This window comes from Eumetopias jubatus, unplaced genomic scaffold (assembly GCF_037043125.1).
Source record: "Eumetopias jubatus isolate StellerSeaLion01/CBP00866 unplaced genomic scaffold, mEumJub1_p1.0 scaffold_10, whole genome shotgun sequence".
NCBI lineage: Eukaryota > Metazoa > Chordata > Mammalia > Carnivora > Otariidae > Eumetopias > Eumetopias jubatus.
In genome coordinates this window covers 60,289,288-60,312,765 of record NW_028274816.1, presented here as the reverse complement: position 1 = coordinate 60,312,765, position 23,478 = coordinate 60,289,288, and the positions used below count along the sequence as shown (strand labels likewise).

Genomic DNA, 23,478 nt, shown 5'->3' with positions numbered 1-23,478 from the left:
ACCAATATACATCTAAAGTGTCTAATGACTGAGGGTTTACTGAACAGAAATAAATGAGCTTTTCCTAAAAATAGCTAGCCCTGTCAACATCCTGGAAGCCTTGTTCCCAAAATACTTTGGAGGCTTGTGCTGTCTTTATTCCTCTCCCAACTTGAAGTGTATAATCAGTAACCTGTTGCAACCGAAGCGCAGCTCTGTCTGCCCACAAGTTCTGTCCCCATGCTTTAATAAAACCACCTTTTTGCATCAAAGATGTCTCAAGAATCCTTTCTTGGCCATTAACTCCAAACCACAACATTCTACATAAACGGGAATTTAGAAAGGACATTCAATTTGGAAAATTATTTACCTACGGAAGGAGCACATTTTGTCACCCCAAACTCTGTCTCTTTAGCATAAGGATTATTTGAGGCTGGGTTTTGGTTTTAATTTTTTTCTTTAAAGATTTTATTTATTTATTTGAGAGAGAGAGAACACGAGAGGGGAGAGGGTCAGAGGGAGAAGCAGACTCCCCACTGAGCGGGGAGCCCGACGCGGGACTCAATTCGGGGACTCCGGGACCATGACCTGAGCCGAAGGCAGCCGCCCAACCCACTGAGCCACCCAGGCGCCCCTCAGCTGGGTATTTTAAAGAAAGAGCAGACAGGAGTGCCTGGGTGGGTCAGTCACTTAAGCGCCTGTCTTTGGCTCAGGTCATGATCCCAGGGTCCTGGGACGGAACCCGCAATGGGTTCCATGCTCAGTGGGGAGTCTGCTTCTCCCTCTCCCACTGCTACTACCCCTCCTTGTGTTTTCTCTCTCTCTCAAATAAATAAATAAAAACTTAAAAAAAAAAAAAGAAAGGAAACAGCAAAGAAAAAGCTCTGGAACCTAGTCTGGTTATTTTGTAAGAGACATTTGCATTTCTAAGGGAAAACTCCATTTGTAAGACTGTCTCCCTCTGTGTAGCAGAAAGAGGGAGAAAGTGTAAATCTCCAGAACCTCTCATCAGTGGACAAGGCATGGATTAAATCGGAATATCAACCATAGCCTCGATTACTGCTTTTTGCCTGGTCACCTCCCCAAATGCTTCCCAGTAGGATCATGTGTGGAGTTTCAAGAAAGGATCGTATCTGGTGCCCCCAGCCCAGATTCTGCCAATCGGCGTGGGTGGAAACAACAGTGTTGTCTTCATTAAATGCTCCAGGCGATTCTAAGTGAAGCCAGGGTTAATTGGAGGGCTTCCCATGAATAGAAGACAGCTGAGTGCAGGCTTTGGCTCACGGGGGAGTAACATGGTCTCCTGTACGTGAATCTTGGAAGCTTCAGGTCCATGCGTCACACTTTTCTTCTTTCTTTCTGCTCCAGCAGAAGTTGTGTGTGTCTGTGGTTGGGGAGGCACCCTGAAAGCAGAGAAGGAAAACCTCAAAGATTGATCTCCAAGGAGGAATTCATTGTTTCTGAATAGCTCCTGACACAAAAGGCTAGGAAATTGGGCCTTTTCTGCATTTCAAAATCCTACCTGCAGGCGAGCAGTTTACAGGTGAAGAGGCTCTGTTGGTGGCTTTAAAAGCATTTTCTCCTGATGCCACTGTGATTTCTCCCGGACTCTTCTGAGGAAGGACTCCAGAGGAGGAAGTGAAAGAAGAAATGGCCAGTTCTCAGGTAAGCTTTGTTCTGAGTTCAGAGGCCCTGTCATCTTTTTCTCCTGAAATTCCTCACATTTAGAAATTGCAAATACGGGGCGCCTGGGTGGCTCAGTCGGTTGAGCGTCTGCCTTCGGCTCGGGTCTTGATCCCAGGGTCCTGGGATGGAGCCCCACTTCGGGCTCGTTGCTCAGCAGGGAGCCTGCTTCTCCTCTGCCTGCCGCTCCCCCTGCTTGTGCTTGCTCTCTCCTCTCTCTCTCTCTCTCTCTGTGTGAAATAAATAAAATCTTTAAAAAAAAAATGTCAAATACGGATTTTTCTAGTTCTGATGTTTCTACTTTCTGTTTACACCTAATTTTTTAAATCTTTTCAGAAATGATAGTCAAGATTAGGTCTTTAGAGCACTTCTGCCCTATAAACCAGAGCCTTCTATCCCTTCTCTCCAACCTGGCTTCCAGTAGGCCATCAACAGTTGTCACTTTGAAAGACCTGCCTGCCAGTATGTGAGAATACTCCCTTGGTGACAGATCCAAGGGGAAGGTGTGGAGTTAAAGACCCCTGTTGCTGAAAGGGTCTGGTCCTGCGGTATCAGTGAAGGAAAATGGTCTTATTTAGCTCCCATCTGGAAGCTTTATCAGCTCTATGTAGACCAGGAGTAAGAAAATGCATAAATAAACACAGTACGAGGCCCAGAATAACTTGGAACATTCTCTGAGAAAAAAAAAGGGGGGGGCTGTCGTATACTTTAGAATGGAAAAGATAGTGTATCTAAAATAAACTAGATATTGCAGGACGGGGAAAGTGTAGGTGATTGAAGTTTGTATAAATCAACTGTATTCTCATAATTTGACATTCTGATTTACTGTTTAGGAGCCACAAGGATGTGGTGCCTAAATGGGGTGTCTCTTGATCGGATGGGGGCCCCCAAATGTAGGGCAATGATTAGGGGGAAGCTATTGGCAGCGGAAGTGAGAATTGACCTGAGGCTGAACAAAGGAGCTAGAAGTTGATTGAAACCAGAGCAAGGGAGCTGTGGACAGTACCGCAGAAGGGCTGTCCGCAAGAAAGTGGGGGCTGTTCAGGGAAAGATATGGCTGTATGGGTACAGATGGAAGCTTCCCATTTTGGGGAACCGTACCTGGTTGTAAGTAGTTCATTGGTTGGTTAGGGCCTATGGATATTTCAGGGTGTGTCACCTGATGGGCTTGTGGTGTGCAGCCAGGGGGGTCACTGCCCCTTTCCGCATTCCATTGCTCAAGGCTGTTTGCCTAAAAGCAGCCTCTGGGAAGAACAAACTGTTGCAGGGTTCTTGTCTGGTGGCAGGATGAAAGAATGAATCTCAAGGACACAAAAGGGTCAAGTGATAGTTTATCAAGTGAAGGTGAGAACAGAAAAACAGAAGCATCATCATCTACAAAGTGATTTGTAAGTGTCATGTCATTGAAAATGGTTCTTTAATTAGTCACCATGACAGTTTTCTACTCTATCACTTTTAATGTGTGTATAACTACTTCCTAAATGTATGGATGGGTGCATGAAATGTAAAAAGATAGATCAATTTCACGTGAAAAACTTTTGTTTCCATCATTTTTGTCACATTTGACACCTGCTATGAACATTGGTTTAGAGTCCTCTCGGTATATTGACCTGCGTGTCCTTTTCAGTTGACTCTAGGACCCATAACCTGGGTTGAAACCTGATCCCTTGAATGTACTGGATGTCCTGGATATTTGACAAAATATTCACAAAACATATAAGAATAATGTGTTTACTCTCTTCGATTATTATTATTTTTTTTTATGAAAAACTGTTAGATGCTATCTACTATGAAATGCTCAGAAAGGCTCATTGTGGCCTTTCTTGCTATTCTAGTAGAACCTAGAACCGATTGCTATAAAACCCATTCAGTTCCAGGTCCTCCAAGAATTCCTTCCTTCGGAGTTCTACCTCTTTGTTATTCATAAATGTGTTCCTTGCCCATAGGCTAAAGCCTCGTTAGAAATGCAGAGTCGTGTTCCACCCCAGAACTGTTGAACAGAATGTGCATTTTCATGGTATTGCCAATGCACTGTTGTGAAATTCTAACCACATTAGAATTTGATAAATACGTTCGTAACCCACCGACACTTTGCATGTAAGAAGTAGACACAACTTACACTGTATGATATAAACAACAGTACTCAATATTATGTGTATGCCTGGGTTTATGCCTTCAATTCACAACTTCTCTTGGAGAAACACACAGTATTTATAATGGTTTTGTGGATCATATGCCATCCCCTTACCTCGAAGTTAAACGATACATGAGAGCATATAGCCTGTGTTAAAAATTATCTTACTGCAGATGGCAGGAAACTCACCTAAGGAGAACCAGTTCTCCTAATACGAATCTACTAGTATGAGTTGACTCCTTGTTGAGTCACAGACAGAAACTACACCAGGTGGGGGTTGTAACACAAAAGAAACTTGATCTGTAGGAAATCAGATTACAGGGGATAGCTTCCAAAGCAGAGACTCTCAAAGCAAGGGGAAATGGTTTCCTTTTATTTAGGGGTAGGGTGGACATTTAGAAAGGGGAGCCTGTCATCTTATGTAGAACTGGGCATAAAGTTGCACATGGACCTTAACCAAACACTTTGCACATTTGGTAAATGAGGTTTGTGCTTCTCCGTGGGTGGAGAATTTTAGTACTATAAGGAGGTAAATGTAACTGTAGACCACTCCATGGGTTACACCTTGGTCCCTCTGCCTCAAACTGGGCCAGCCCAAGCACTTCCCCTGGGCAGTCATTACCTTTTATTGGATAGTTTCTGTTTTCACCACAGGACTCTGCCCATGGGGTGTTTCGGTTGAAGTAAGGGATAAGGTGGAAAGAAGAGGTTAAGTCAAGTGTGGGATAAAGTTTGGTGGGTACAATCAGGCAGTGAAGGCCAGGTCTTGGGTCTGGCCGGTGACACTAACTCCCTCTTTGATCTAGGGGCCATTATGAACCCTGCCTATGGCCACCTGGTGACTGTGGTATTTATTGCAGGAACTGCTGACATTCACGGATGTGGCCATAGAGTTCTCCCAGGAGGAGTGGGGATGCCTGAACCACACTCAGCGGGAACTGTACAGGGATGTGATGTTAGAGAACTACGGACACCTCCTCTTCCTGGGTGAGAATAACTCCTTCCAGATTTCCCAAACCACATTCAGGGTTTCGTTCTTCCTTTGAAGACTGTCTCTTGGATGATTCTTCTTTGCACAACTGGAATTCAGATCACTGCACTAAGGAACAAAAGTAAGGATTTGTAGATGTAGACAAAAATCTTCCTGATGTTTGCTTTTCAGCTTTAGCTCCCCCTTCCTTAAGGTAACATCATTTCTGCAGATTAGTGGCAATGCTAAACCTGGAGTGGCATAAAATGGTACTGCCCGCATTTAAACTCCCACTTTTTAGTCATTATTGCATCGATAGTACTTGGAAGTGCAAGTTAGGATGCGAATATTTGAAACTCCTGCATGTTCTAAAGGGGCTGTTGGTCAACAGTGTTTGGGATGGGAAAATCATCTTTTAGAATTCTACAATGTTCTGTCGTCTCTACTGAGCACAATAGTGGATTGAAAGAATCTCCAGCAATAGTTATATTCCGTTTTTCTATTAAACAGGTCTCATTGTGTCAAAGCCTGATTTGGTCTCCTTTTTGGAGCAAACGAAGGACCCTTGGGATGGGAAGAGAAAGAAGACAGTAGCCTTTCATCCAGGTAGGTGGGAATGAATGAAGCAGATGACAGAGGTGAGGTCCAAGTCTGAAGGAGGAAGGTAGACCTTAAAATGTGGTTCCAGTCGCTCTGCTTGAGTGAAAGTCAGTTGGAGAAGCCCAGTTTTATGCCTCTGTCTCTCTCAGAGGGACATCTGCTAGCCAACATTGTCATGCTTTTATGTTCTCGTATAAGAGTGATATAAATCATGGTGAAGTAAGTGTTCAGGGAATCATCATTTACATTAAAGTAAGGTACAGAGGTGTACCTGGGTGGCTTAGTCGGCTAAGCATTCATCTCTTCATTTTGGCTCGGGTCATGACCTTAGGGTCTTGGGGAAGGAGCCCCACATTGGGGTTCAGCAGAGTCTACTAGGGATTCGCTCTCTCCCTCTCCCTCTGACCCTCCCCTGCTATGCTCTCACACGCTCTTTCTCTAAATAAAGGGATAAGATCTTTTTAGAAATACAATGAAAATTAAGTAAGATAGAGGAACATTTTGATATATTTTTTTAAGATTTTATTTATTTATTTGACACAGAGAGAGCACAAGCAGGGGGAGTGGCAGGCAGAGGGAGAGGGAGAAGCAGGCTCCCCGCAGAGCAGGAGGAGCCCGATGTGGGACTCGATCCCGGGACCCTGGGATCATGACCTGAGCTGAAGGCGGTCGCTTAACCAACTGAGCCACCCAGGTACCCAAACATTTTGATTTTTAAATAGATTTGCCAGGGAGCTCCCGGGTGGCTCAGTCAGTTAAGCATCTGACTCTTGGTGTCTGCTCAGGTTGTGATCTCGGGTGTCATGAGGTGGAGTCTGTTGGGGATTCCCTCCCCCCATTCCTGCTCACTCATTCACTCTCTCTCTCAAATTAATAAAAAATCTTAAAAAATAATTTGCCGGTTGCTGATTAAGGAGAATATGCTGGCAATTCATTAAAATCTGGACGTATCTTCATTTTAGCAAGTAATAGAAGTCAAGAACATTAGCTGTCCCACTGAAATGAAGAGATTTTCACAGACATCTGAGGAAAGTATAGATAACTCTTCTGTAAAGGGTGTAAAATTAGCATAAATCCACTTTTACTCAATAATGAACCTCAGTTTGAAAAGTATGAAAAGCACAACCCACAGATCATTATCTCAGAGGAATAAGAATGGTTCTTGAATGCTTGTAATGCGTATTTTGAAGAAGAATCATACAGTGATACTGCAGTGGTTTCTTTAGAGTGCATCTGAAATTAATATTTTAATTAGTAACACTGAATGGATTTTAATGTGTTAACACTGATCTGGAAAGAAGTGTTACCATACTCAAACCTTAGCCTGCCCCAAATTCATCAACGCTGTACGTAAAGAGACGGAAACACAAAGTATACTTTTTTTTTTTAAAGATTTTATTTATTTATTTGACAGAGAGAGACACAGCGAGAGAGGGAACACAAGCAGGGGGAGTGGGAGAGGGTTCAGAAGCAGGCTTCCCGCGGAGCAGGGAGCCCGATGCGGGGCTCCATCCCAGGACCCTGGGATCATGACCTGAGCCGAAGGCAGACGCTTAACGACTGAGCCACCCAGGCGCCCCCACAAAGTATACTTGACCCTTGAACTACGTGGGTTTTTGAACTGTGTGGGTCTACTTAGAGTGAGATTTAATTATAGTACAGTTCTGTAAAAGTATTTTCTCTTCCCTCTGATTTTCTTAACCTTTTCTTGAGCTTCCTTTATTGTAGGAATATCACATATAACATACAAAATACATATTAATTGATTGTGGGTTTTTTTTTTTTTTTTTTTTTAATGAGAGAGAGAACAAGCAGGGGGAGCGGGAGAGGGAGAGGGAGAAGCAGGCTCCCCGCTGAGCAGGGAGCCCCATGAGGGGCTCAGTCCCAGGACCCTGGGATCATGACCTGACACGAAGGCAGGTGCTTAACCGACTGAACCACCCAGGCGCCCCTAATTGACTGTTTTTGATAAGGTTTTTTGTCGACAGCAGGCTATTGAAATTAAATGTTAGGGAGTCAACCTTCTACATGGATTTTTAACTGCATGGGGTTGGGTACTTTGAACCCCTGTTTTATTCAAGAGTCAAGAGTCACCTGTATTTGTTAAAACAGTGGGGTGATATCACTAATAATCTTTTTTCTCTATGGCCTTTAACCTCAAATTATTTGAGATTATTTTCCCCCAGTTTAGGTAATACATATTTTCCTCCTTATTTTAATTGCTAGAGCAATGTGATGCTTCTAAGAAGAATGATACAGATGTTTTTCGTTTTTTGTTTTCTGTTTTAAAGATTTATTTATTTGACAGAGGGGGAGTGGGAGAGGGAGAAGCAGCCTTCCCGTGGAGCGGGGAGCCCAATGTGGGACTCGATCCCAGGACCCTGGGATCACGACCCGAGCCAAAGGCAGACACTTAATGACTGAGCCACCCAGGCGCCCCTAGATGTTTTTTATGAGAGTGTGGCTAAACAATTTCTTGATACCGCTGCCTTGGAATGCATTTTGTGTAACCAGACCACCTGCAGGGGTTTGAGCTGACTCTAGTTCCACCCAGTAGCAAATACACTAGATAAAAGCCCCTGGATGACAAGCAAAGGTGACTTCCTCAGTAGCCTTTGTGAGAGTGTCCACAGTATATTTACCTTAAGCCCTCCTTAGAGAAGATCCCTGCACAGTTTACCATACTCCACTCATTTTGGTTTGAGTTGTGCATTCTAGCCTTAGCCTGGGAACTCCAAAGCACTTCAACCATGGACCCTAAGAACGACATCTGCCCCAGTTCCTGCCATTCTCTCTGCCTGCACTCAGTCTTGACCTCTTCATGTTGTTCCCTCAAGGCGTATTACGTACATCCTCCAGGAACTATGAGTAGGAAACTTTATTTTACTTTCCTTGTTGTTGTTAATTGAACCATAACTCATCACCCAATCCCTAGGGGTCCTACTTAACAACTGCTGATTGTACAAAGTCAATACATACATAATTACAAGCCACATCTACAGAATTTTCAATTACTGTTTATAAAATTTTACGCTATATTTTTCATTGCTTGTTTTCATGAGTATACAGAACACAACATTTTATGGTTTTGAAATGCACAGAATGCAAAATGTTATATTAAGCTAAAGATAGATTTTGGAATAAAAGAATAATTAGGAATGCGGCGCCTGGGTGGCTCAGTTGGTTAAGCAACTGCCTTCAGCTCAGGTCATGGTCCTGGAGTCCCGGGATCGAGTCCCGCATCGGGCTCCCCGCTCGGCGGGGAGTCTGCTTCTCCCTCCAACCCTCCCCCCTCTCATGTGCTCGCTCGCTCTCTCTCTCATTCTCGCTCTCTCAAATAAATAAATAAAAATCTTAAAAAAAATAAATGTAATGGTATACTTAAAAAAAAAGGATAATTAGGAAGAAGTACGTATATGTGTGTGTGTGTGTGTGTGTACCTATATCTTCAGAAGGAAAGGGAATATTGGAGCAAAGTAGGTTATTTCCAAATTTCAAAATTCATGATTCCCTAGTAAAAATGGGATAGATTAATAATGGGAAGAATTTTCTCTACACTGGGTTGAATTTATTTCTCCTAAGTCTCATGTACCTTGGCTTGAAAATCGCCCTGTGCAAATCATGTCTTGTCTACCTCCCTATTTCTCAGGTAGGATCTACTCTGTTTTCCCTGTTCCAGTGTTAAGGACCTGTTGCTTATATGTTTTACTCAGGGATTTTAAGAAGAGTTTGCATGAGGGCGCCTGGCTGGCTCAGTCGTTGAGTGTCTGCCTTCGGCTCAGGTCATGATCCCGGAGTCCTGGGATCGAGTCCCGCTTCGGGCTCCCTGCTCGGCGGGAAGCCTGCTTCTCCCTCTCCCACTCCCCCTGCTTGTGTTCCTGCTCTCGCTGTCTCTCTGTCCAATGAATAAAAATAAAAAATCTTAAAAAAAAAAAAAGAAGAGTTTGCATGAAAAGACAATGGTGTTTAAAAATTCACCTAAATATGGGAGTAATTCCTCACTGAGCATATTAAATTCCATGTAGTTTCATTGCTCCATTTCACTTCTTCCTTCTCAAGTGGAGAAGAACACTAAGTAAGATTTCTTCACTTACTACTCTTTTCCCTTCTTGGAAATGACATCATCTAAGGTAGTCACTTTATTCTAACAGTTTGATTAGGTGAAAGGTTGGAGACTTCATGAGTCATGGGTTGTTTTAACATTCATTTGAAGGGACTAAGCATGGGACAGTGGTCAAGGCTTAGTAGATGTTCCTTTTTTTTTTTTTTAAAGATTTCATTTATTTGAGAGAGAATGAGATAGAGCATGAGAGGGGGGAGGGTCAGAGGGAGAAGCAGACTCCCCGCTGAGCAAGGAGCCCGATGCGGGACTCGATCCCGGGACTCCAGGATCATGACCTGAGCCGAAGGCAGTCGCTTAACCAACTGAGCCACCCAGGCGCCCCAAGGCTTAGTAGATGTTCTAAAACTTAGGAAGAAAACAAACTGTATTGGGAGTGAAGATGCAGCCCAAGGTGACATGAAAAATATCTAGGCTAAAGAACTGGCATGAATTCCTCATGTGGGGAGAGGACCCCTGTCCGAGGCTGCACTACTGACTCTAAACTTGGAAAGATTAATTTCACTTGTTCTCCTTCCAAATCCTCTCCAGTCTTTATACCATAAGACAACACAGCTGTCCTCCTTTCCTGTGTTCCGGAGACTGCATTGTCACTGCGCTCTCCGTCCCACACAGGCTCCACAGCCCCTTGTAGGTTGTTAGGAGTAGCTTTAAATTTTTAATTGAATGGGAAGTGGTTGGTAACTGGATCATTTGAGACCGTATGGAAGATTTAAATCGTATACCATCACCACATCCTTGGTAGAATAGGAAAACACCATCAGTGGGCCACAGGATTACTTCAGGCGCTTGGTACTAAGAGTTGTGAGGACAGATAAAACATGATAATCGTATCCTTCGAGAGGGAGATACGGCTTACTAAAACAAATATAGACAATTTTAAGAGATTTTATTTTATTTATTCATTTGAGAAAGTGGGGTGGGGGAGAGAGTGAGAGTGAGAACAGGGGTAGAAGGAGGCGCAGAGGCAGAGGCAGAGGGAGAAGCGGATTCCCCCTGAGCCTGAGATTATGACCTGAGCTGATGGCATGACCTGAGCTGACTGAGACACATAGGTGCCCCTGGAAAACTCTAGTAATGTGGGGGGGAAGAACTGGTAGAGAGCTCCCTTTGGTCATTGCACGGTCTTAAGAAGCTTCTGGTTGGGGGCGCCTGGGTGGCTCAAGTCATTAAGCGTCTGCCTTCAGCTCAGGTGGTCCTGGGATGGAGCCCCGCATCGGGCTCCCTGCTTCTCCCTCTCACACTCCCCCTGCTTGTGTTCCCTCTCTCGCTGTCGCTCGCTCTCTGTCAAAACAAACCTTGAAAAAAAAAAAAAAAGCTTCTGGTGATGACAAATGTCAGAGTTGGGGACTTGGGAAATGTAGTTTTCTGGGATTCAGGGATGTCAGATCCTTTACTCGTGATTTCATGAATTCTCTGGTGGTCCTGAGGGCCAGGTGCTATTGGATGACAGAGATTAACTGTACCTTTCCAGGTATAGGCATGGAAGTGGGTGGAGAGAGGATATTGGATGATTTAAACATTGTGGGGCTAGAGTCAAGATGTCATTTGACTGAGTTGATGTTGAAGGTGAAGAAGGCTTTTGGATACTACTAGGCAGACGCGGCAAGGCATGCGCTGTGGTCACACGAAACCCTGGTGTCCCAGGTATATAACCGTAACATAGGTCTGATTCGCTGTACGTGAATGACATTCCAGGGATGCTGACCCACAGCTGGCAGGGACCTCCCTCACTTCCACTCAGCCCGTTGATGAATCTAGTCCCGTACTCTGCACTGTGGGCAAGGCACTGATTACCTGAGGAGCAGATCACGAGTCACCTGCAGTGAGCATGTCTGCTTCAGACAGCCCACCCAGTTTTTAGTCTTAATGTCCCTGTGTTGTTCCGTAGCCCATGCTGTTCTTCATACATCCTGATCTGAGGGGAAAGAGGATTTTTTTTTTTTAAAGATTTTATTTATTTATTTGACAGAGAGACACAGCGAGAGCAGGAACACAAGCAGGGGGAGTGGGAGAGGGAGAAGCAGGCTTCCCGCTGAGCAGGGAGCCCGACGCGGGGCTCGATCCCAGGACCCTGAGATCATGACCTGAACAGAAGGCAGACGCTTAACGACTGAGCCACCCAGGCGCCCCAAGAGGAATTTTATCATTTGCAGAAACTGATAAATTTGGGTAGTATGTTATACTCAGATGTCACAGTGGTTCAACTGAAGGATGATAATTCATTTTTCAGTACCTGTTATTTTGTGGGAAGATAAACCATGAAAAAGTTGAAGTGTACTTACAGAAAAGATGTGTACTTTGTGTTAGGTACATAGCGAGTAGGTAGATGCTCATGTTTGATAAAACGACTCAGACACCCGAGAGTGTACTCTGATTCCATGTCTTCCTCCGGTATTGTTTACCTATAGGCATCGTGTTTATACTTGCTCTCTCATGGCCCCAAGATACCTGCCCCACCACCAGGCATCAAACCGTGTCCTTGCAGCAGAGAAGGCAGTGTAAGTCTGATAGGACTTAGGGAGTTTGACTTGAAGCCTTTCTGTTTTCATTCAGGGAAAGCCATCCTCCCCACGGCACTACTCCCTCCACGTCATTGCGTATAACTCATCCTTCTAGGGGCCAGTTTAAGTAGCAATGTATATGTGTAGCGCAGGTGGCCATGTAAGATGTTTGTGAATGGCACTTGTCCTCTGATCTGTTTCACAGCGTATGACAGAAAGGCAGTCACACATGGCACTGAAACTAGCTCTTACGTAAAGGCCCTGAAATTTAGCCTATCCGAATCGTAATGCACAGGGCGTGCATTCTGCATCCAAGTGGAGTACTAATTAAAGGTCCTTAAGCGTGCAATATTTATGGTCTTAGGGTACAAGTTCTCAAGTATAGTTTTATACTGAGAATGCTATATTCAATGCCATTATAATATAACATGTATTAATGTCTTGTATGCATTTCATAACTTCATAAAATATTTAAATAAGTTCCAGTTGACTTAAATTTGGATGGCTTTCATTCTAGAATGTGAACAGAAGTGTGTTTGGGGTGATCCCATGAAGCTCAAGGAAGGTATTGAGAGAAGGGAGAGATGGAAGGACTCTTAACACAAGATGGACTGTGTGAGAGTCAAATTCATTTATGATTAAAGAAAATGTGTGTTGTGTAGGTTGTGTGCGTTTGTCACAACACTAGTGTGACCACGAGCATAGACAGTTTCTAGAGTGACTTATTTGTGGATAAGTCACAGATGAGCTGTGACTTAGTTACCACAGAGGTACTCAAATTTAGCCTGTGTCAGAATCACGCAGGAACATGGTAAATGTTGGATTGCTGGGTCTATCACCGCATTACCACGTCAGTAGTTCTGGGGTGCAGTCTCCCAAATTTCCTTTCTTACACATTCTCAGGTGCCTGTCTAGAGAACCCACTTTCAGAACCAATGTCTGGGCACATATGTATGCTTCTGTTCTTCAGTAAGGAGATTAGCCTATGTAGACAGCAGTCAGTTACACGGGTCTGGAGTCCTGGTTCTCCAGGTGTGAAAGTAGACTCATGTATGTGCTGTACCTTTCCTGTCTTTATACCTTGGACACCCGAACTCTGTGTCTGGTTCTTTTTTTTTAAAGATTTTATTTATTTATTTGACAGAGAGAGTGAGAGAGCACAAGCAGGGGGAACAGTAGAGGGAGAGGGAGAAGCAGACTCCCCACCAAGCAAGGAGCCCGATGCGGGGCTCGATCCCAGGACCCTGGGATCATGACCTGAGCCGAAGGCAGACGCTTAACCATCTGAGCCACCCAGGCGCCCCTCTGTGTCTGGTTCTTAGTAGTCAAGCAGAATGCCACTCAGGCTGTATGTCTGTGGTTTGGGCGAAAATTTCACTTTGCAGTCTCAGTTCACAGAGGCTGTTCTCTCTGTGTCTGGTTCTTAGTAGTCAAGCAGAATGCCACTCAGGCTGTATGTCTGTGGTTTGGGCTGAAAATTTCACTTTGCAGCCTCAGTTCACAGAGGCTGTTCTGTGTGAAGACGTCTGGGTGAACCATTGTCAAAGAAGAAAGAGAACCCAAGCACAGGTCACCTTCTGGAAGTTCTGGCGTTTGACCTCTGTGCATCATGTTGATGTGTAGGGTATCCAGATTCAAACCCTGATTCTACTGATACTGAGTGGATCAGTAAACCTTCTTTGAACTAAATCCTTTGTGTTAGTGAAAGGACAACAATATTAGCACTAACCCATAGAATCAAGAACTTTGAATACCTTACAGTGGATAAAGCATCAGTAACATGGGACATAATATTGTACCTACTATGCAAAGGAACATAGCAGGCTTTAGTGACTATTTTGGATTTTACTTTCTGTGAGAAAGGAAGCCCACAGGTCATGTTTCATGCTGAATCCTTTCTATCTGAATGTGAATATTGAACTTTGGCAAAGAACCGAATAGCCTGTGTGCATTTGAAAATTGGACTGATTTGACTGGGCCAAATTTTCATTGGAATACTGCAGAATTTCTCACTCTTGTATCCATACATTTTCCTTTACTTAAATGGAATGAAAGCAAGTCTGAGTTGTTTTTGTTTCTTTTTTCCTTCCTTAAGGATTTGTTTGTTTATTTGAGGGAGAGAGCCCAGGCGGGCAGGGCAGAGGGAAAAGAGGAGAGAATCCAAAGCAGACTCTGCTCAGCATGAAGCCCAAGGCAGTGCTTGATCCTTGATCTCAGGACCCTGAGATGAGGGCCTGAGCAGAAACCAAGAGTCGGAAAGTTAATCAGCTGCACCACCCAGATGCGCCAAGTTTGAGGGGTTTTATTCCCAGTCAACTGAATGTAGCCAATTATTTGTCATTCCTTCTAGAGGAACCCTAGGGATTATGACAGCTTCTGGTTTAAAATATTGGCAATAATTTCAATGTCAGCTTATTTTTTGCATTCACAGAGGGCCAGACCTGTGTCTGTTGACAATGTGGGTCCCTGGGTGTTTGCCAAGCCAATGCTGGCAAGTCCCTGGTCCACTGGGACCAGAGGCTATGTTCAAAGGTTTGCAGGATGGAAGGCCATTCTCTGTTGGTGGGCAGTACCATAGGCAAGACTCTGTGACTGCCTGGGTTCATGGTTCTAATTCCTGGTCATGAAGAGTAAGAGGTTGTACTCAATAGTTGGGCAACGCTGATGGCTTGGCTTTCTCCCTAAGTAGACCTGAAAGATAGTCTCTGTGATTTCCCAGGGTATTTGTTCAGGTTTCCTGATGGGGCAGGAGTATAGGCTATGTTCAGCAATGGAGGTTGTGGTCAGCAGTGGGAAGTTACTTCCAACTTGGATGTCTGCCCAGACAGGGCCATCAGATGGCCTCCATGCTCTAGGGGCACCTGGGTGGCTCAGTAGTTGGGCATCTGCCTTCGGCTCAGGTCATGATCCCAGGGTCCTGGGATCGAGCCCTGCATCAGGCTCCCTGCTTGGCAGGGGGCCTGATTCTCCCTCTCCCACTCCCCCTGCTTGTGTTCCCTCTCTCGCTGTGTCTCTCTCTGTGTCAAATAAATAAATGAAATCTTTAAAAAACAAAAACAAAAACAAAAACAAATGGCCTCCATGCTCTAGTTTAACCTATTGGCTGGGGATCCAAGTCAGGTACACCTACTGACAGAGCTCCTTGACTGGGTAGGTCCATCTCAGCTCTGCAAATGGACAGAGTCACTGGGATCTCTGATTGGGTGTCACTCCAAGGTGGAAGACGGTCTGGTCTGGCAGTGTTCCAAGATCTGAACACTGGTTGCCTTAAGCCTTACCCACCTTCTCTGTGTCTATATGATCCACAATGGTGCAGCACCAGATTTCCCCAGGGATCCCCATGAGGTCAGACCTGAGTGGGCCACCGAGGTAGTGGCCTGCCATTTGAGGAATGTTGGAGGCGCACTCTGGGCTCTTCTCTTCTTGGTGGAGGAATCATAGGTGTCCGTGGTCCCTGCCAAGCAGGGAGCCTCATGGTGGGAAACTGCTGGCCCACTGTGTGGTCATAGTGAAACTGCTCCTCTTAACTTTCTCATGCTGTCCTTGTTGATCTCTGTGGTGGTCCGGGGTTTGCTTCGGTCTCACCCATGAGTCCTGAGAATTGCCCAGTGATGTCTTAACGTGAATAGTTGCTCTAGAGCTTATTATGAGAAGTACGGAAGTGGGATCTACCTACGTCACCATCTTGATGGTGTCAACCCTCTGTGATGAGTATTGTTAATGTCTCACAAGGGAAAAATAAATGTTTTGCTATATACAAGTATGTATATGTATATATGTTTATATATGTGTATAAATAGGCACACACACAAATTGTGTTATACATGAAGTAGAAAAGAGTATACATTTAGGTACTGAAAAATAACACTACTAAGAAGAGTGAAAAAATTCTCTGGTGTTAAAAAGATTATTCATTATGATATTTATTTTTGCCATGCTGCATGTTTGATTGGTTATCGCTACATGGTCTGTTTTGCATTTTGGTTTTTCCAATTTTATCCTCATGTTTTAGTTACAGCTCTGGGAAAATTCCAATGGAATATATTCAAGGAAAGTTTAGTGTTACCAGAAACATTTGGTTTATTTATGTTTAATATTCTAATGGAGATACTGGGGTTTGGAAGTGCCATGTTTTTTTTTTTTTATATTTTTCCTTACACCCTATCTTATTTTTTTTTTAATTCTTCATGTGTTTTAAGGAAATAATTCCACATTTCATTCTTTTTGTGAATATTGTATACCTAGTACCATATTGCTTTCGCTATTATTAACATATAGCATGAAAATCTAGTCACAGTGTGAAGTTATTTCCCAACTTTAATTTCAACTTGTCAGTATATCTGTTATGACACTTAGCTTTTAACATACATTATTTTTTAATGATTTTTCTTAAAAGGAAAGTCAGATAAGCAGATTGTAGGTTAACAGCTCAGTGGGATTTCACAAATGGATCGCATCTCTATAGTCCCTTGAGATCAAGAAACAGAATATTGTTTGTCCTCTAAAATTCCCCTTGTGCTCCTTTTCCGCAAAGCTCAGCATCCCTTTAACACGTAAGGCAATGGATTCCTTTCCTGGTTTTTGTACTTTATGTAAATGCAATCAGGCTGTGGGAACTGACTGGAACTCTTTTGTAATTGGCAATTTTTTTCTTTCCATCTATTGCTTGTGAATTTATCTGTATTACTGCACGTTGCAGTGTACCATTCATTAGAGTTGGATGGATCCATTTCCATTGTGTGAATATCAATTGACTGCAGCATTCTACTATTAATAGGCAAGTGGATGGTCTGGCATGTAAAATCTATAATTTGTCTTTTAATGAAACACGTATAAATATCTGCTGTCTAGGGGCGCCTGGGTGGCTCAGATGGTTAAGCGTCTGCCTTCAGCTCGGATCATGATCCCAGGGTCCTGGGATCGAGCCCCGCATCGGGCTCCCTGCTCAGCGGGGAGCCAGCTTCTACCTATCCCTCTCCTCCCAACTCCTGCTCTCTTTCTCAAATAAATTAAAAAAAAAAAAATCTGCTGTCTCTCTATTTGGGAGTGAATTGTCGTTAAATAGTTTGGATATTCAACTTTAACAGATATTACCAAACCCCAACCCACAATCTTTGTATCATTTTTCACACTCGCTAGCAGCATATGGGAGATCTGGCTTATCCACATAACCTTCAAACCTTGGTGGTTTGTGTCATTTTCACAGTAGGCTTCAAGTTGGTATGTGATGTAACCAAGTCTTGGTTTTATTTCCTTTGTTGTTACTACTTCCTTTTACTACAGAGTTGGGCGTTAACCTTGGGATAATCTCTTTTTCTTTTTTTTTTTTTTAAGATTATTTATTTATTTATTCGACAGAGAGAGAGACAGCACAAGCAGGCAGAGTGGCAGGCAGACGGAGAGGGAGAAGCAGGCTCTCTGCCGAGCAGGGAGCCGGACGTGGGGCTCGATCCCAGGACCCTGGGATCATGACCTGAGCCGAAGGCAGCCGCTTAACCGACTGAGCCACCCAGGCGCCCCGGGATAATCTCTTTTTCAAAATGTCTAGTTAGTTACTATGATCCTTTCTTCTGTTGTGATATCCTTTTCTTCAGGCTTTGTAGTACTGTCTATATGCTAAGAATGAGACCCTGTCTTCTTCTCTCATTATACCTCTACTTCTATCTCTTGAGTTTGTGATGAAGAGAAGTTCTTAATTTTAATGTACTCCAGTCATTTCACCCACTATGGTTAGGGGTTTTTACCACTTTTAGAAATAATTCTCTTATACCAAGACCACAGAAATACAATCCTTTATGTTTTTCTAATAACATCATTAAGTATCTTAGTTTTGCTCAGAAATGTATTAAACAACGTCTTCTGTGGTTTGTGTAGTGACTGAGGTTTTTGTTGTTTAAGATTTTGTTTTTAAGTAATCTCTGTAATCAACATGGGGCTTAACCTTAAAACCTGGAGTCACATGCACTACCAACTGAGCCATCCATCTGCTCTATGAATGATTATTCCTATATTCCCAGAGCAGAATGCATTCTAAGGGCTTGGCAATAGCAATAATCTACTTGTCATAGACTGTAGCTAGAATCTTGGCAAACTGATAGCTGTTTTTACCATTATCTCTCTCTCTTTACATTGCTGGGCGTAGGTTAAGTTCTACAGATTTTACTGCCAAACATGAGTATAGTCAACTCATTGGTCATTGTCTCTAAAGGAGTCCCACCAAGAGTGACAGCTTTTGGGTGAAGAGATTTCTGTCATGATCTCGGATGTAGACTTCTTTGGTATCTTTACAGAGTGACCAGGGATGTGTCCATTGTATTGCAATGTGGGTCTTGGGTGTCTTCTAGACCATTAGGATTAGCCATATGTACGCTGCTTGGAAGGAGCTAAAGTAAAAGTTTCCAAGTACACGAGCTTCTCATTTTCCTCCATGTGTCACTGCCAAACAGGCAGCAAAACATCATGAAGGAAAACCTATTTTGGATACTATTGAAAACCTATTTTGGATACTATTGTGGATATCAGAAGGAAATTATACATTTGCTATATCCAGCACTGTTACTATTCCTTGAAATCATGTTGTGAGCTCATGATCTACACCAGTGGTTCCTTGATTTCCATCCAGTAGAGGCACAAGCAGTAGGTCAAGTGTATTCATAAGATCAACATTTCCTCCAGATCTTCACCTAAGTTCAGAGCCACCCAAAGTATTTTTGTCATTGTGACGCTTCTGTTCCATTTGATTCAGATCTCCTGCAACTTCTTTGTCTACATTGGTGTTGTTAATATTCCCCATTGACTGTTCCTGAACATCTCTGCCCTAATTCCTATGTGTTTCCCAATCCTCAGTCTTTTTACTGTAATGTGCCATGATTCCACTATATCCAGGGCTTATTCTTCCTGGATAAGAAATATAAAATCCTCTCATCTTTGCAGATACATGTAAATTGTATGCTTTTGCACAGTTGTTTCTTCACCCCTCTCCCTTAGAAAGCTCACTACAGAAATTTAAGGTAGATTCTCATGAGTATTGGGATTTCTTTACCTGTTCAAATGCAAGACCTATAGGGACATTGAGAAGTGAATGTTACATACAGCTCATGCGATTCTTCTGTATTGGGTCCTGTGGATCATAGTCTTTAACAGTGCATGATGTAAATTGAATAGATTTTCTCCCAGATCCTGTCTCAGATTAAGGAGTATCTGACAAGGTGGTGTACACATGGGAAAATTAGGGCGGAGCCAGGCCAGGGTCAAACTGAGCGGTGGATATTGTTGGGAGACGATTCTCTATGGGTTTGTTTCTCCATGTTTTATTTTTATTTTTATTTTTATTTTATTTAATTATTTGTGAGAGACAGAGCACAAGCAGGGTGAGGGGCAGAAGGAGAGGTACAGGCACATTCCATGCTGAGAGGGGAGCCGGATACAGGGCTCAATCCCATGATCCCGAGATAATGACGTGAGCTGAAATCAAGAGTCAGACGCTTAACCAGCTGAGCCACCCAGGTGCTCCTGATCATGCCATTTTTGATACTCATTCTATTAATGTGCAGTCTCAAATTGATAGTATTCCGTATGTTGAAACAGCCTTGAATTCCAGGAAGAATTCTTCCTTGACTGTGTTGTAAAATGGTAAAGTGTGCTTTTGATTCAGTTGGCTTTATTTTATTGTTGACTTTGCAAGAACAGGTAGTGGTTTGTACCCTTCTTTACTTGTAGCATCTCTCCTTTGGCTTTGATAACCTGGTAATGCTGGTGTCATAGAGAGTGTTTTCAATATCTCTCTTCTCTTTACTCCTTGGAAATGTTTGAGGAGATTTCAAGTACTTTCTCATTATATATTTGTATGATTTATCCAGTGAATTCGTCTGGCACAGGGCTTCTCTTTGTTGGAGGTTTTTTTTTTTTTTTTTTAAGATTTTATTTATTTGACAGAGAGAGATACAGTGAGAGAGGGAGCACAAGCAGGGGGAGTGCGCGAAGGAGAAGCAGACTCCCCGCTGAGCAGGGAGCCTGATGCGGGATCATGACCCGAGCCCCCCCCAAGCCGAAGGCAGATGCTTAACGACTGAGCTACCCAGGTGCCCCTGTTGGAAGGTTTTTTTTTTTTTTAATTACCTTTTCAATCTACTAAGTAGTTGTAGATCAGTGGAGATTTTTTAAAATATTTCTTCATGTTGGAGTCCAGGTAGGTTATATGTGTTTTGATATTTATACCTATTTATTGGTATCTACTTCTTGGCATATAATTATATATCATTTCCTTTTATAATTATTTTTATTTCTATGGTATCAGTGATACCATGTCTGCTTTCATGTCTTCCAATTTTAGTTGGTCTTCTCTTTTGTTCTTACTTGATTTAGTTATAGGTCTTGTCAATTTTGATTTTTTTTCTTTTTTCTGAAAACCAAATCCTCCTATTTTTGATATTTTCCTCTTTTTGCTAAATCCTGTTTTCTTCATTTCTGTTTTATGTTTAGATTTCCTTTCTTTCTGGTGCCAGGATGGCTGTCGTTTAAGCCTTAGACTTCAGCTCAGGTCATGATCTCAGGGTCCTAGGATTGAGTCCCGTGTCAGGCTGCCTGTTCAGCAAAGAATCTGCTTGCCCCTCTCCTTTGGCTCGCCTCTTGCTCATGCTCTCTCTCCATCTCTCTTTCTCTCAAATAAGTTTTTTAAAAAATTCCTTCCTTCTGCTGATTTTGGGCTCATAATGGTACTTTTCATGATTATTTGAGGTAGAGGAGAGTGATTGGTATTACACCCTGACAATTCTACAGAATTATCTGTTAAGCTATGTGGTCAGTATGTTGTGTGCAAGTTTATGTGTCCCTGGAGGAATGAAGTCCTGATGATTCCTTCTCAGCCATCTTGCTGCATGTTCTCTGATTGATTTTATGGTTGTATGTTAGACGTCATCGGTATATTTATCTGAAAGTTGTAAGTGGAATGACGTTACTTTTCTGTTATTCAATATCTTTCAGCTGTACCTTCACATGGCACCCTGAGCTTCCTGCCAGAGCTGTGCAAAGAAGCTTCATTTCAAAATGTGTCAATGGGTCGATATAAACATAGTGTCCTTGAGAAGTTACACTTAATGATAGACTGGGATAATGATCATAAAGGATATATCCAAATTGAGACTACTGCCCATAATAAGAATCTCACTGCCCACAATGGTGAAAGATACAAAATATTTTGTAAAACCTTCCTTTTTAAGTCCACTAGTTCTGCAAAGCAGGGTGTTTCTGTAAGCAGAATCTCCAATCAAATACTCAAACGTACATATTTATGGATAGAGAATGTGGAAAATCTGGAAAGTTACCTAGTACATGCTGAAAATAATGATTTGAACAATTTTGAAAATAGGATTGGATTGACCTTTCAGTCAAATATTTCTAAACTTCAGAGATTGAAAAATGAAGAAACAACTGCCAAATGGGATCCATCTGAGAGGTCCTTCACCGAGGGCTCAAGCCTCCAAAATTACCAGAGCATTGTCAGTGCAGACAGAATTGCTCAAGGCAGTGAATGTGAGAAAAACTTTCATCAAGGCTCAAATGTTAATAAACATCTGAGGACTCGTTTTCAAGAGAACCATTCTGAACGCATTAAATGTGGGGAAGTTTTTTATCAAAGATCCAACCTTCTATATAACAGTATGCATATGAGAGAGAATCCTTATAAATTTAATGAATGTGAAAGCGATTTTAACCAGTCCTCCGGTGTTGGTGATCATCAGAGAATTCATGGGGGAAAAAACCCATACAGATATGATGATAAGCCTGGGAACATGTTTAGTCAGTCATCAGTAATATGTATTCATAAGACAATCTGTAGTGGAGAGAAACCTTACAAAAGTAAAGAACGTGGCAAGGCCTTTAAGCAGCGCTCAACCCTTACTCAACATCACAGAACTCATACTGGAGAGAAACCTTTTAAGTGTAAAGAATGTGGCAAGGCCTTCAACAAGCCCTCAACCCTTACTCAACATCACAGAATTCATACTGGAGAGAAACCTTACAAATGTAAAGAATGTGGCAAGGCCTTTATCCAGCAGTCACACCTAACTGTACATCACAGAATTCATACTGGAGAGAAACCTTATAAATGTGAAGAATGTGGCAAGGCCTTTAGCTTTCAGTCAAGCTTTATTAAACATCACAGAATCCATACTCGAGAAAAACATTACCAATGTAAAGAATGTGGCAAGGCCTTTGAGCAGGAACCAGACCTTATTCAACATCACAGAATTCATACTAGAGAGAAACCTTACAAATGTAAAGAATGTGGCAAGGCCTTTAGGAAGCAATCACAACTTACTCAACATCACAGAATCCATACTGGAGAGAAACCTTACAAATGTAAAGAATGTGGCAAGGACTTCAGCTTTCAATCAAGCTTTATTCAACATCACAGAATTCATACTGGAGAAAAACCTTATAAATGTAAAGAATGTGGCAAGGCCTTCAACAAGCCCTCAACCCTTACTCAACATCATAGAATTCATACTGGAGAGAAGCCTTACAAGTGTAAAGAATGTGGCAAGGCCTTCATCCAGCAGTCACACCTAACTGTACATCACAGAATCCATACTGGAGAGAAACCTTATAAATGTAAAGAATGTGGCAAGGCCTTTAGCTTTCAGTCAAACTTTATTCAACATCACAGAGTCCATACTCAAGAGAAACATTACCAATGTAAAGAATGTGGCAAGGCCTTTAAGCAGGAAGCAAACCTTATTCAACATCACAGAATTCATACTAGAGAGAAACCTTATAAATGTAAAGAATGTGGCAAGGCCTTTAGGAAGCAATCACAACTTACTCAGCATCACAGAATCCATACTGGAGAGAAACCTTATAAATGTAAAGAATGTGGCAAGGCCTTTATCCATCGTTCAAGCTTTACTCAACATCATAGAATTCATACTGGAGAGAAACCTTACAAATGTAAAGAATGTGGCAAAGCCTTTAACCAGCAATCACACCTAAATACACATCACAAAATTCATACTGGAGAGAAATCTTATAAATGTAACGAATGTGGCAAGGCCTTTAGCTTTAAATCAGGCTTCACTCAACATCACAGAATTCATACTGGTGAGAAACCTTACCAATGTAAAGAATGTGGCAAGGCCTTTATCCAGCTCTCACACCTTAATCGACATCACAGTATTCATCATGTAGAGAAACCTTATAAATGTAAAGAATGTGGCAAGGCCTTTAACCACCACTCAGGCCTTACTCAACATCACAGAATTCATACTGGAGAGACACCTTACAAATGTAAAGAATGTGGCAGGGCCTTTAAGCAGCAGTCAAACCTTATTAAGCATCACAGAATTCATACTGCAGAGAAACCCTACAAATGTAAAGAATGTGGCAAAGCCTTTAAGCACCATGTACACCTTAGGCAACATCACAGCATCCATACTGGAGAGAAACCTTACAAATGCAAAGAATGTAGCAGGGCCTTTATCCATCAGTC

At 42.5% G+C, this 23,478-nt stretch overlaps 1 protein-coding gene across 1 annotated transcript; it reads left to right on the top strand.

The window, feature by feature from the left end:
- Positions 1 to 1,559: 1,559 nt before the first annotated feature.
- Positions 1,560 to 23,434, top strand: LOC148163276 (uncharacterized). Its single transcript, XM_088027782.1, is given in 5 exon segments — positions 1,560 to 1,644; positions 4,657 to 4,783; positions 5,277 to 5,372; positions 20,973 to 23,336; positions 23,339 to 23,434. Coding segments are annotated over 5 exon segments (2,628 nt in total). The 5' UTR covers positions 1,560 to 1,629; the 3' UTR covers positions 23,365 to 23,434.
- The last annotated feature ends 44 nt before the right edge of the window (positions 23,435 to 23,478 follow it).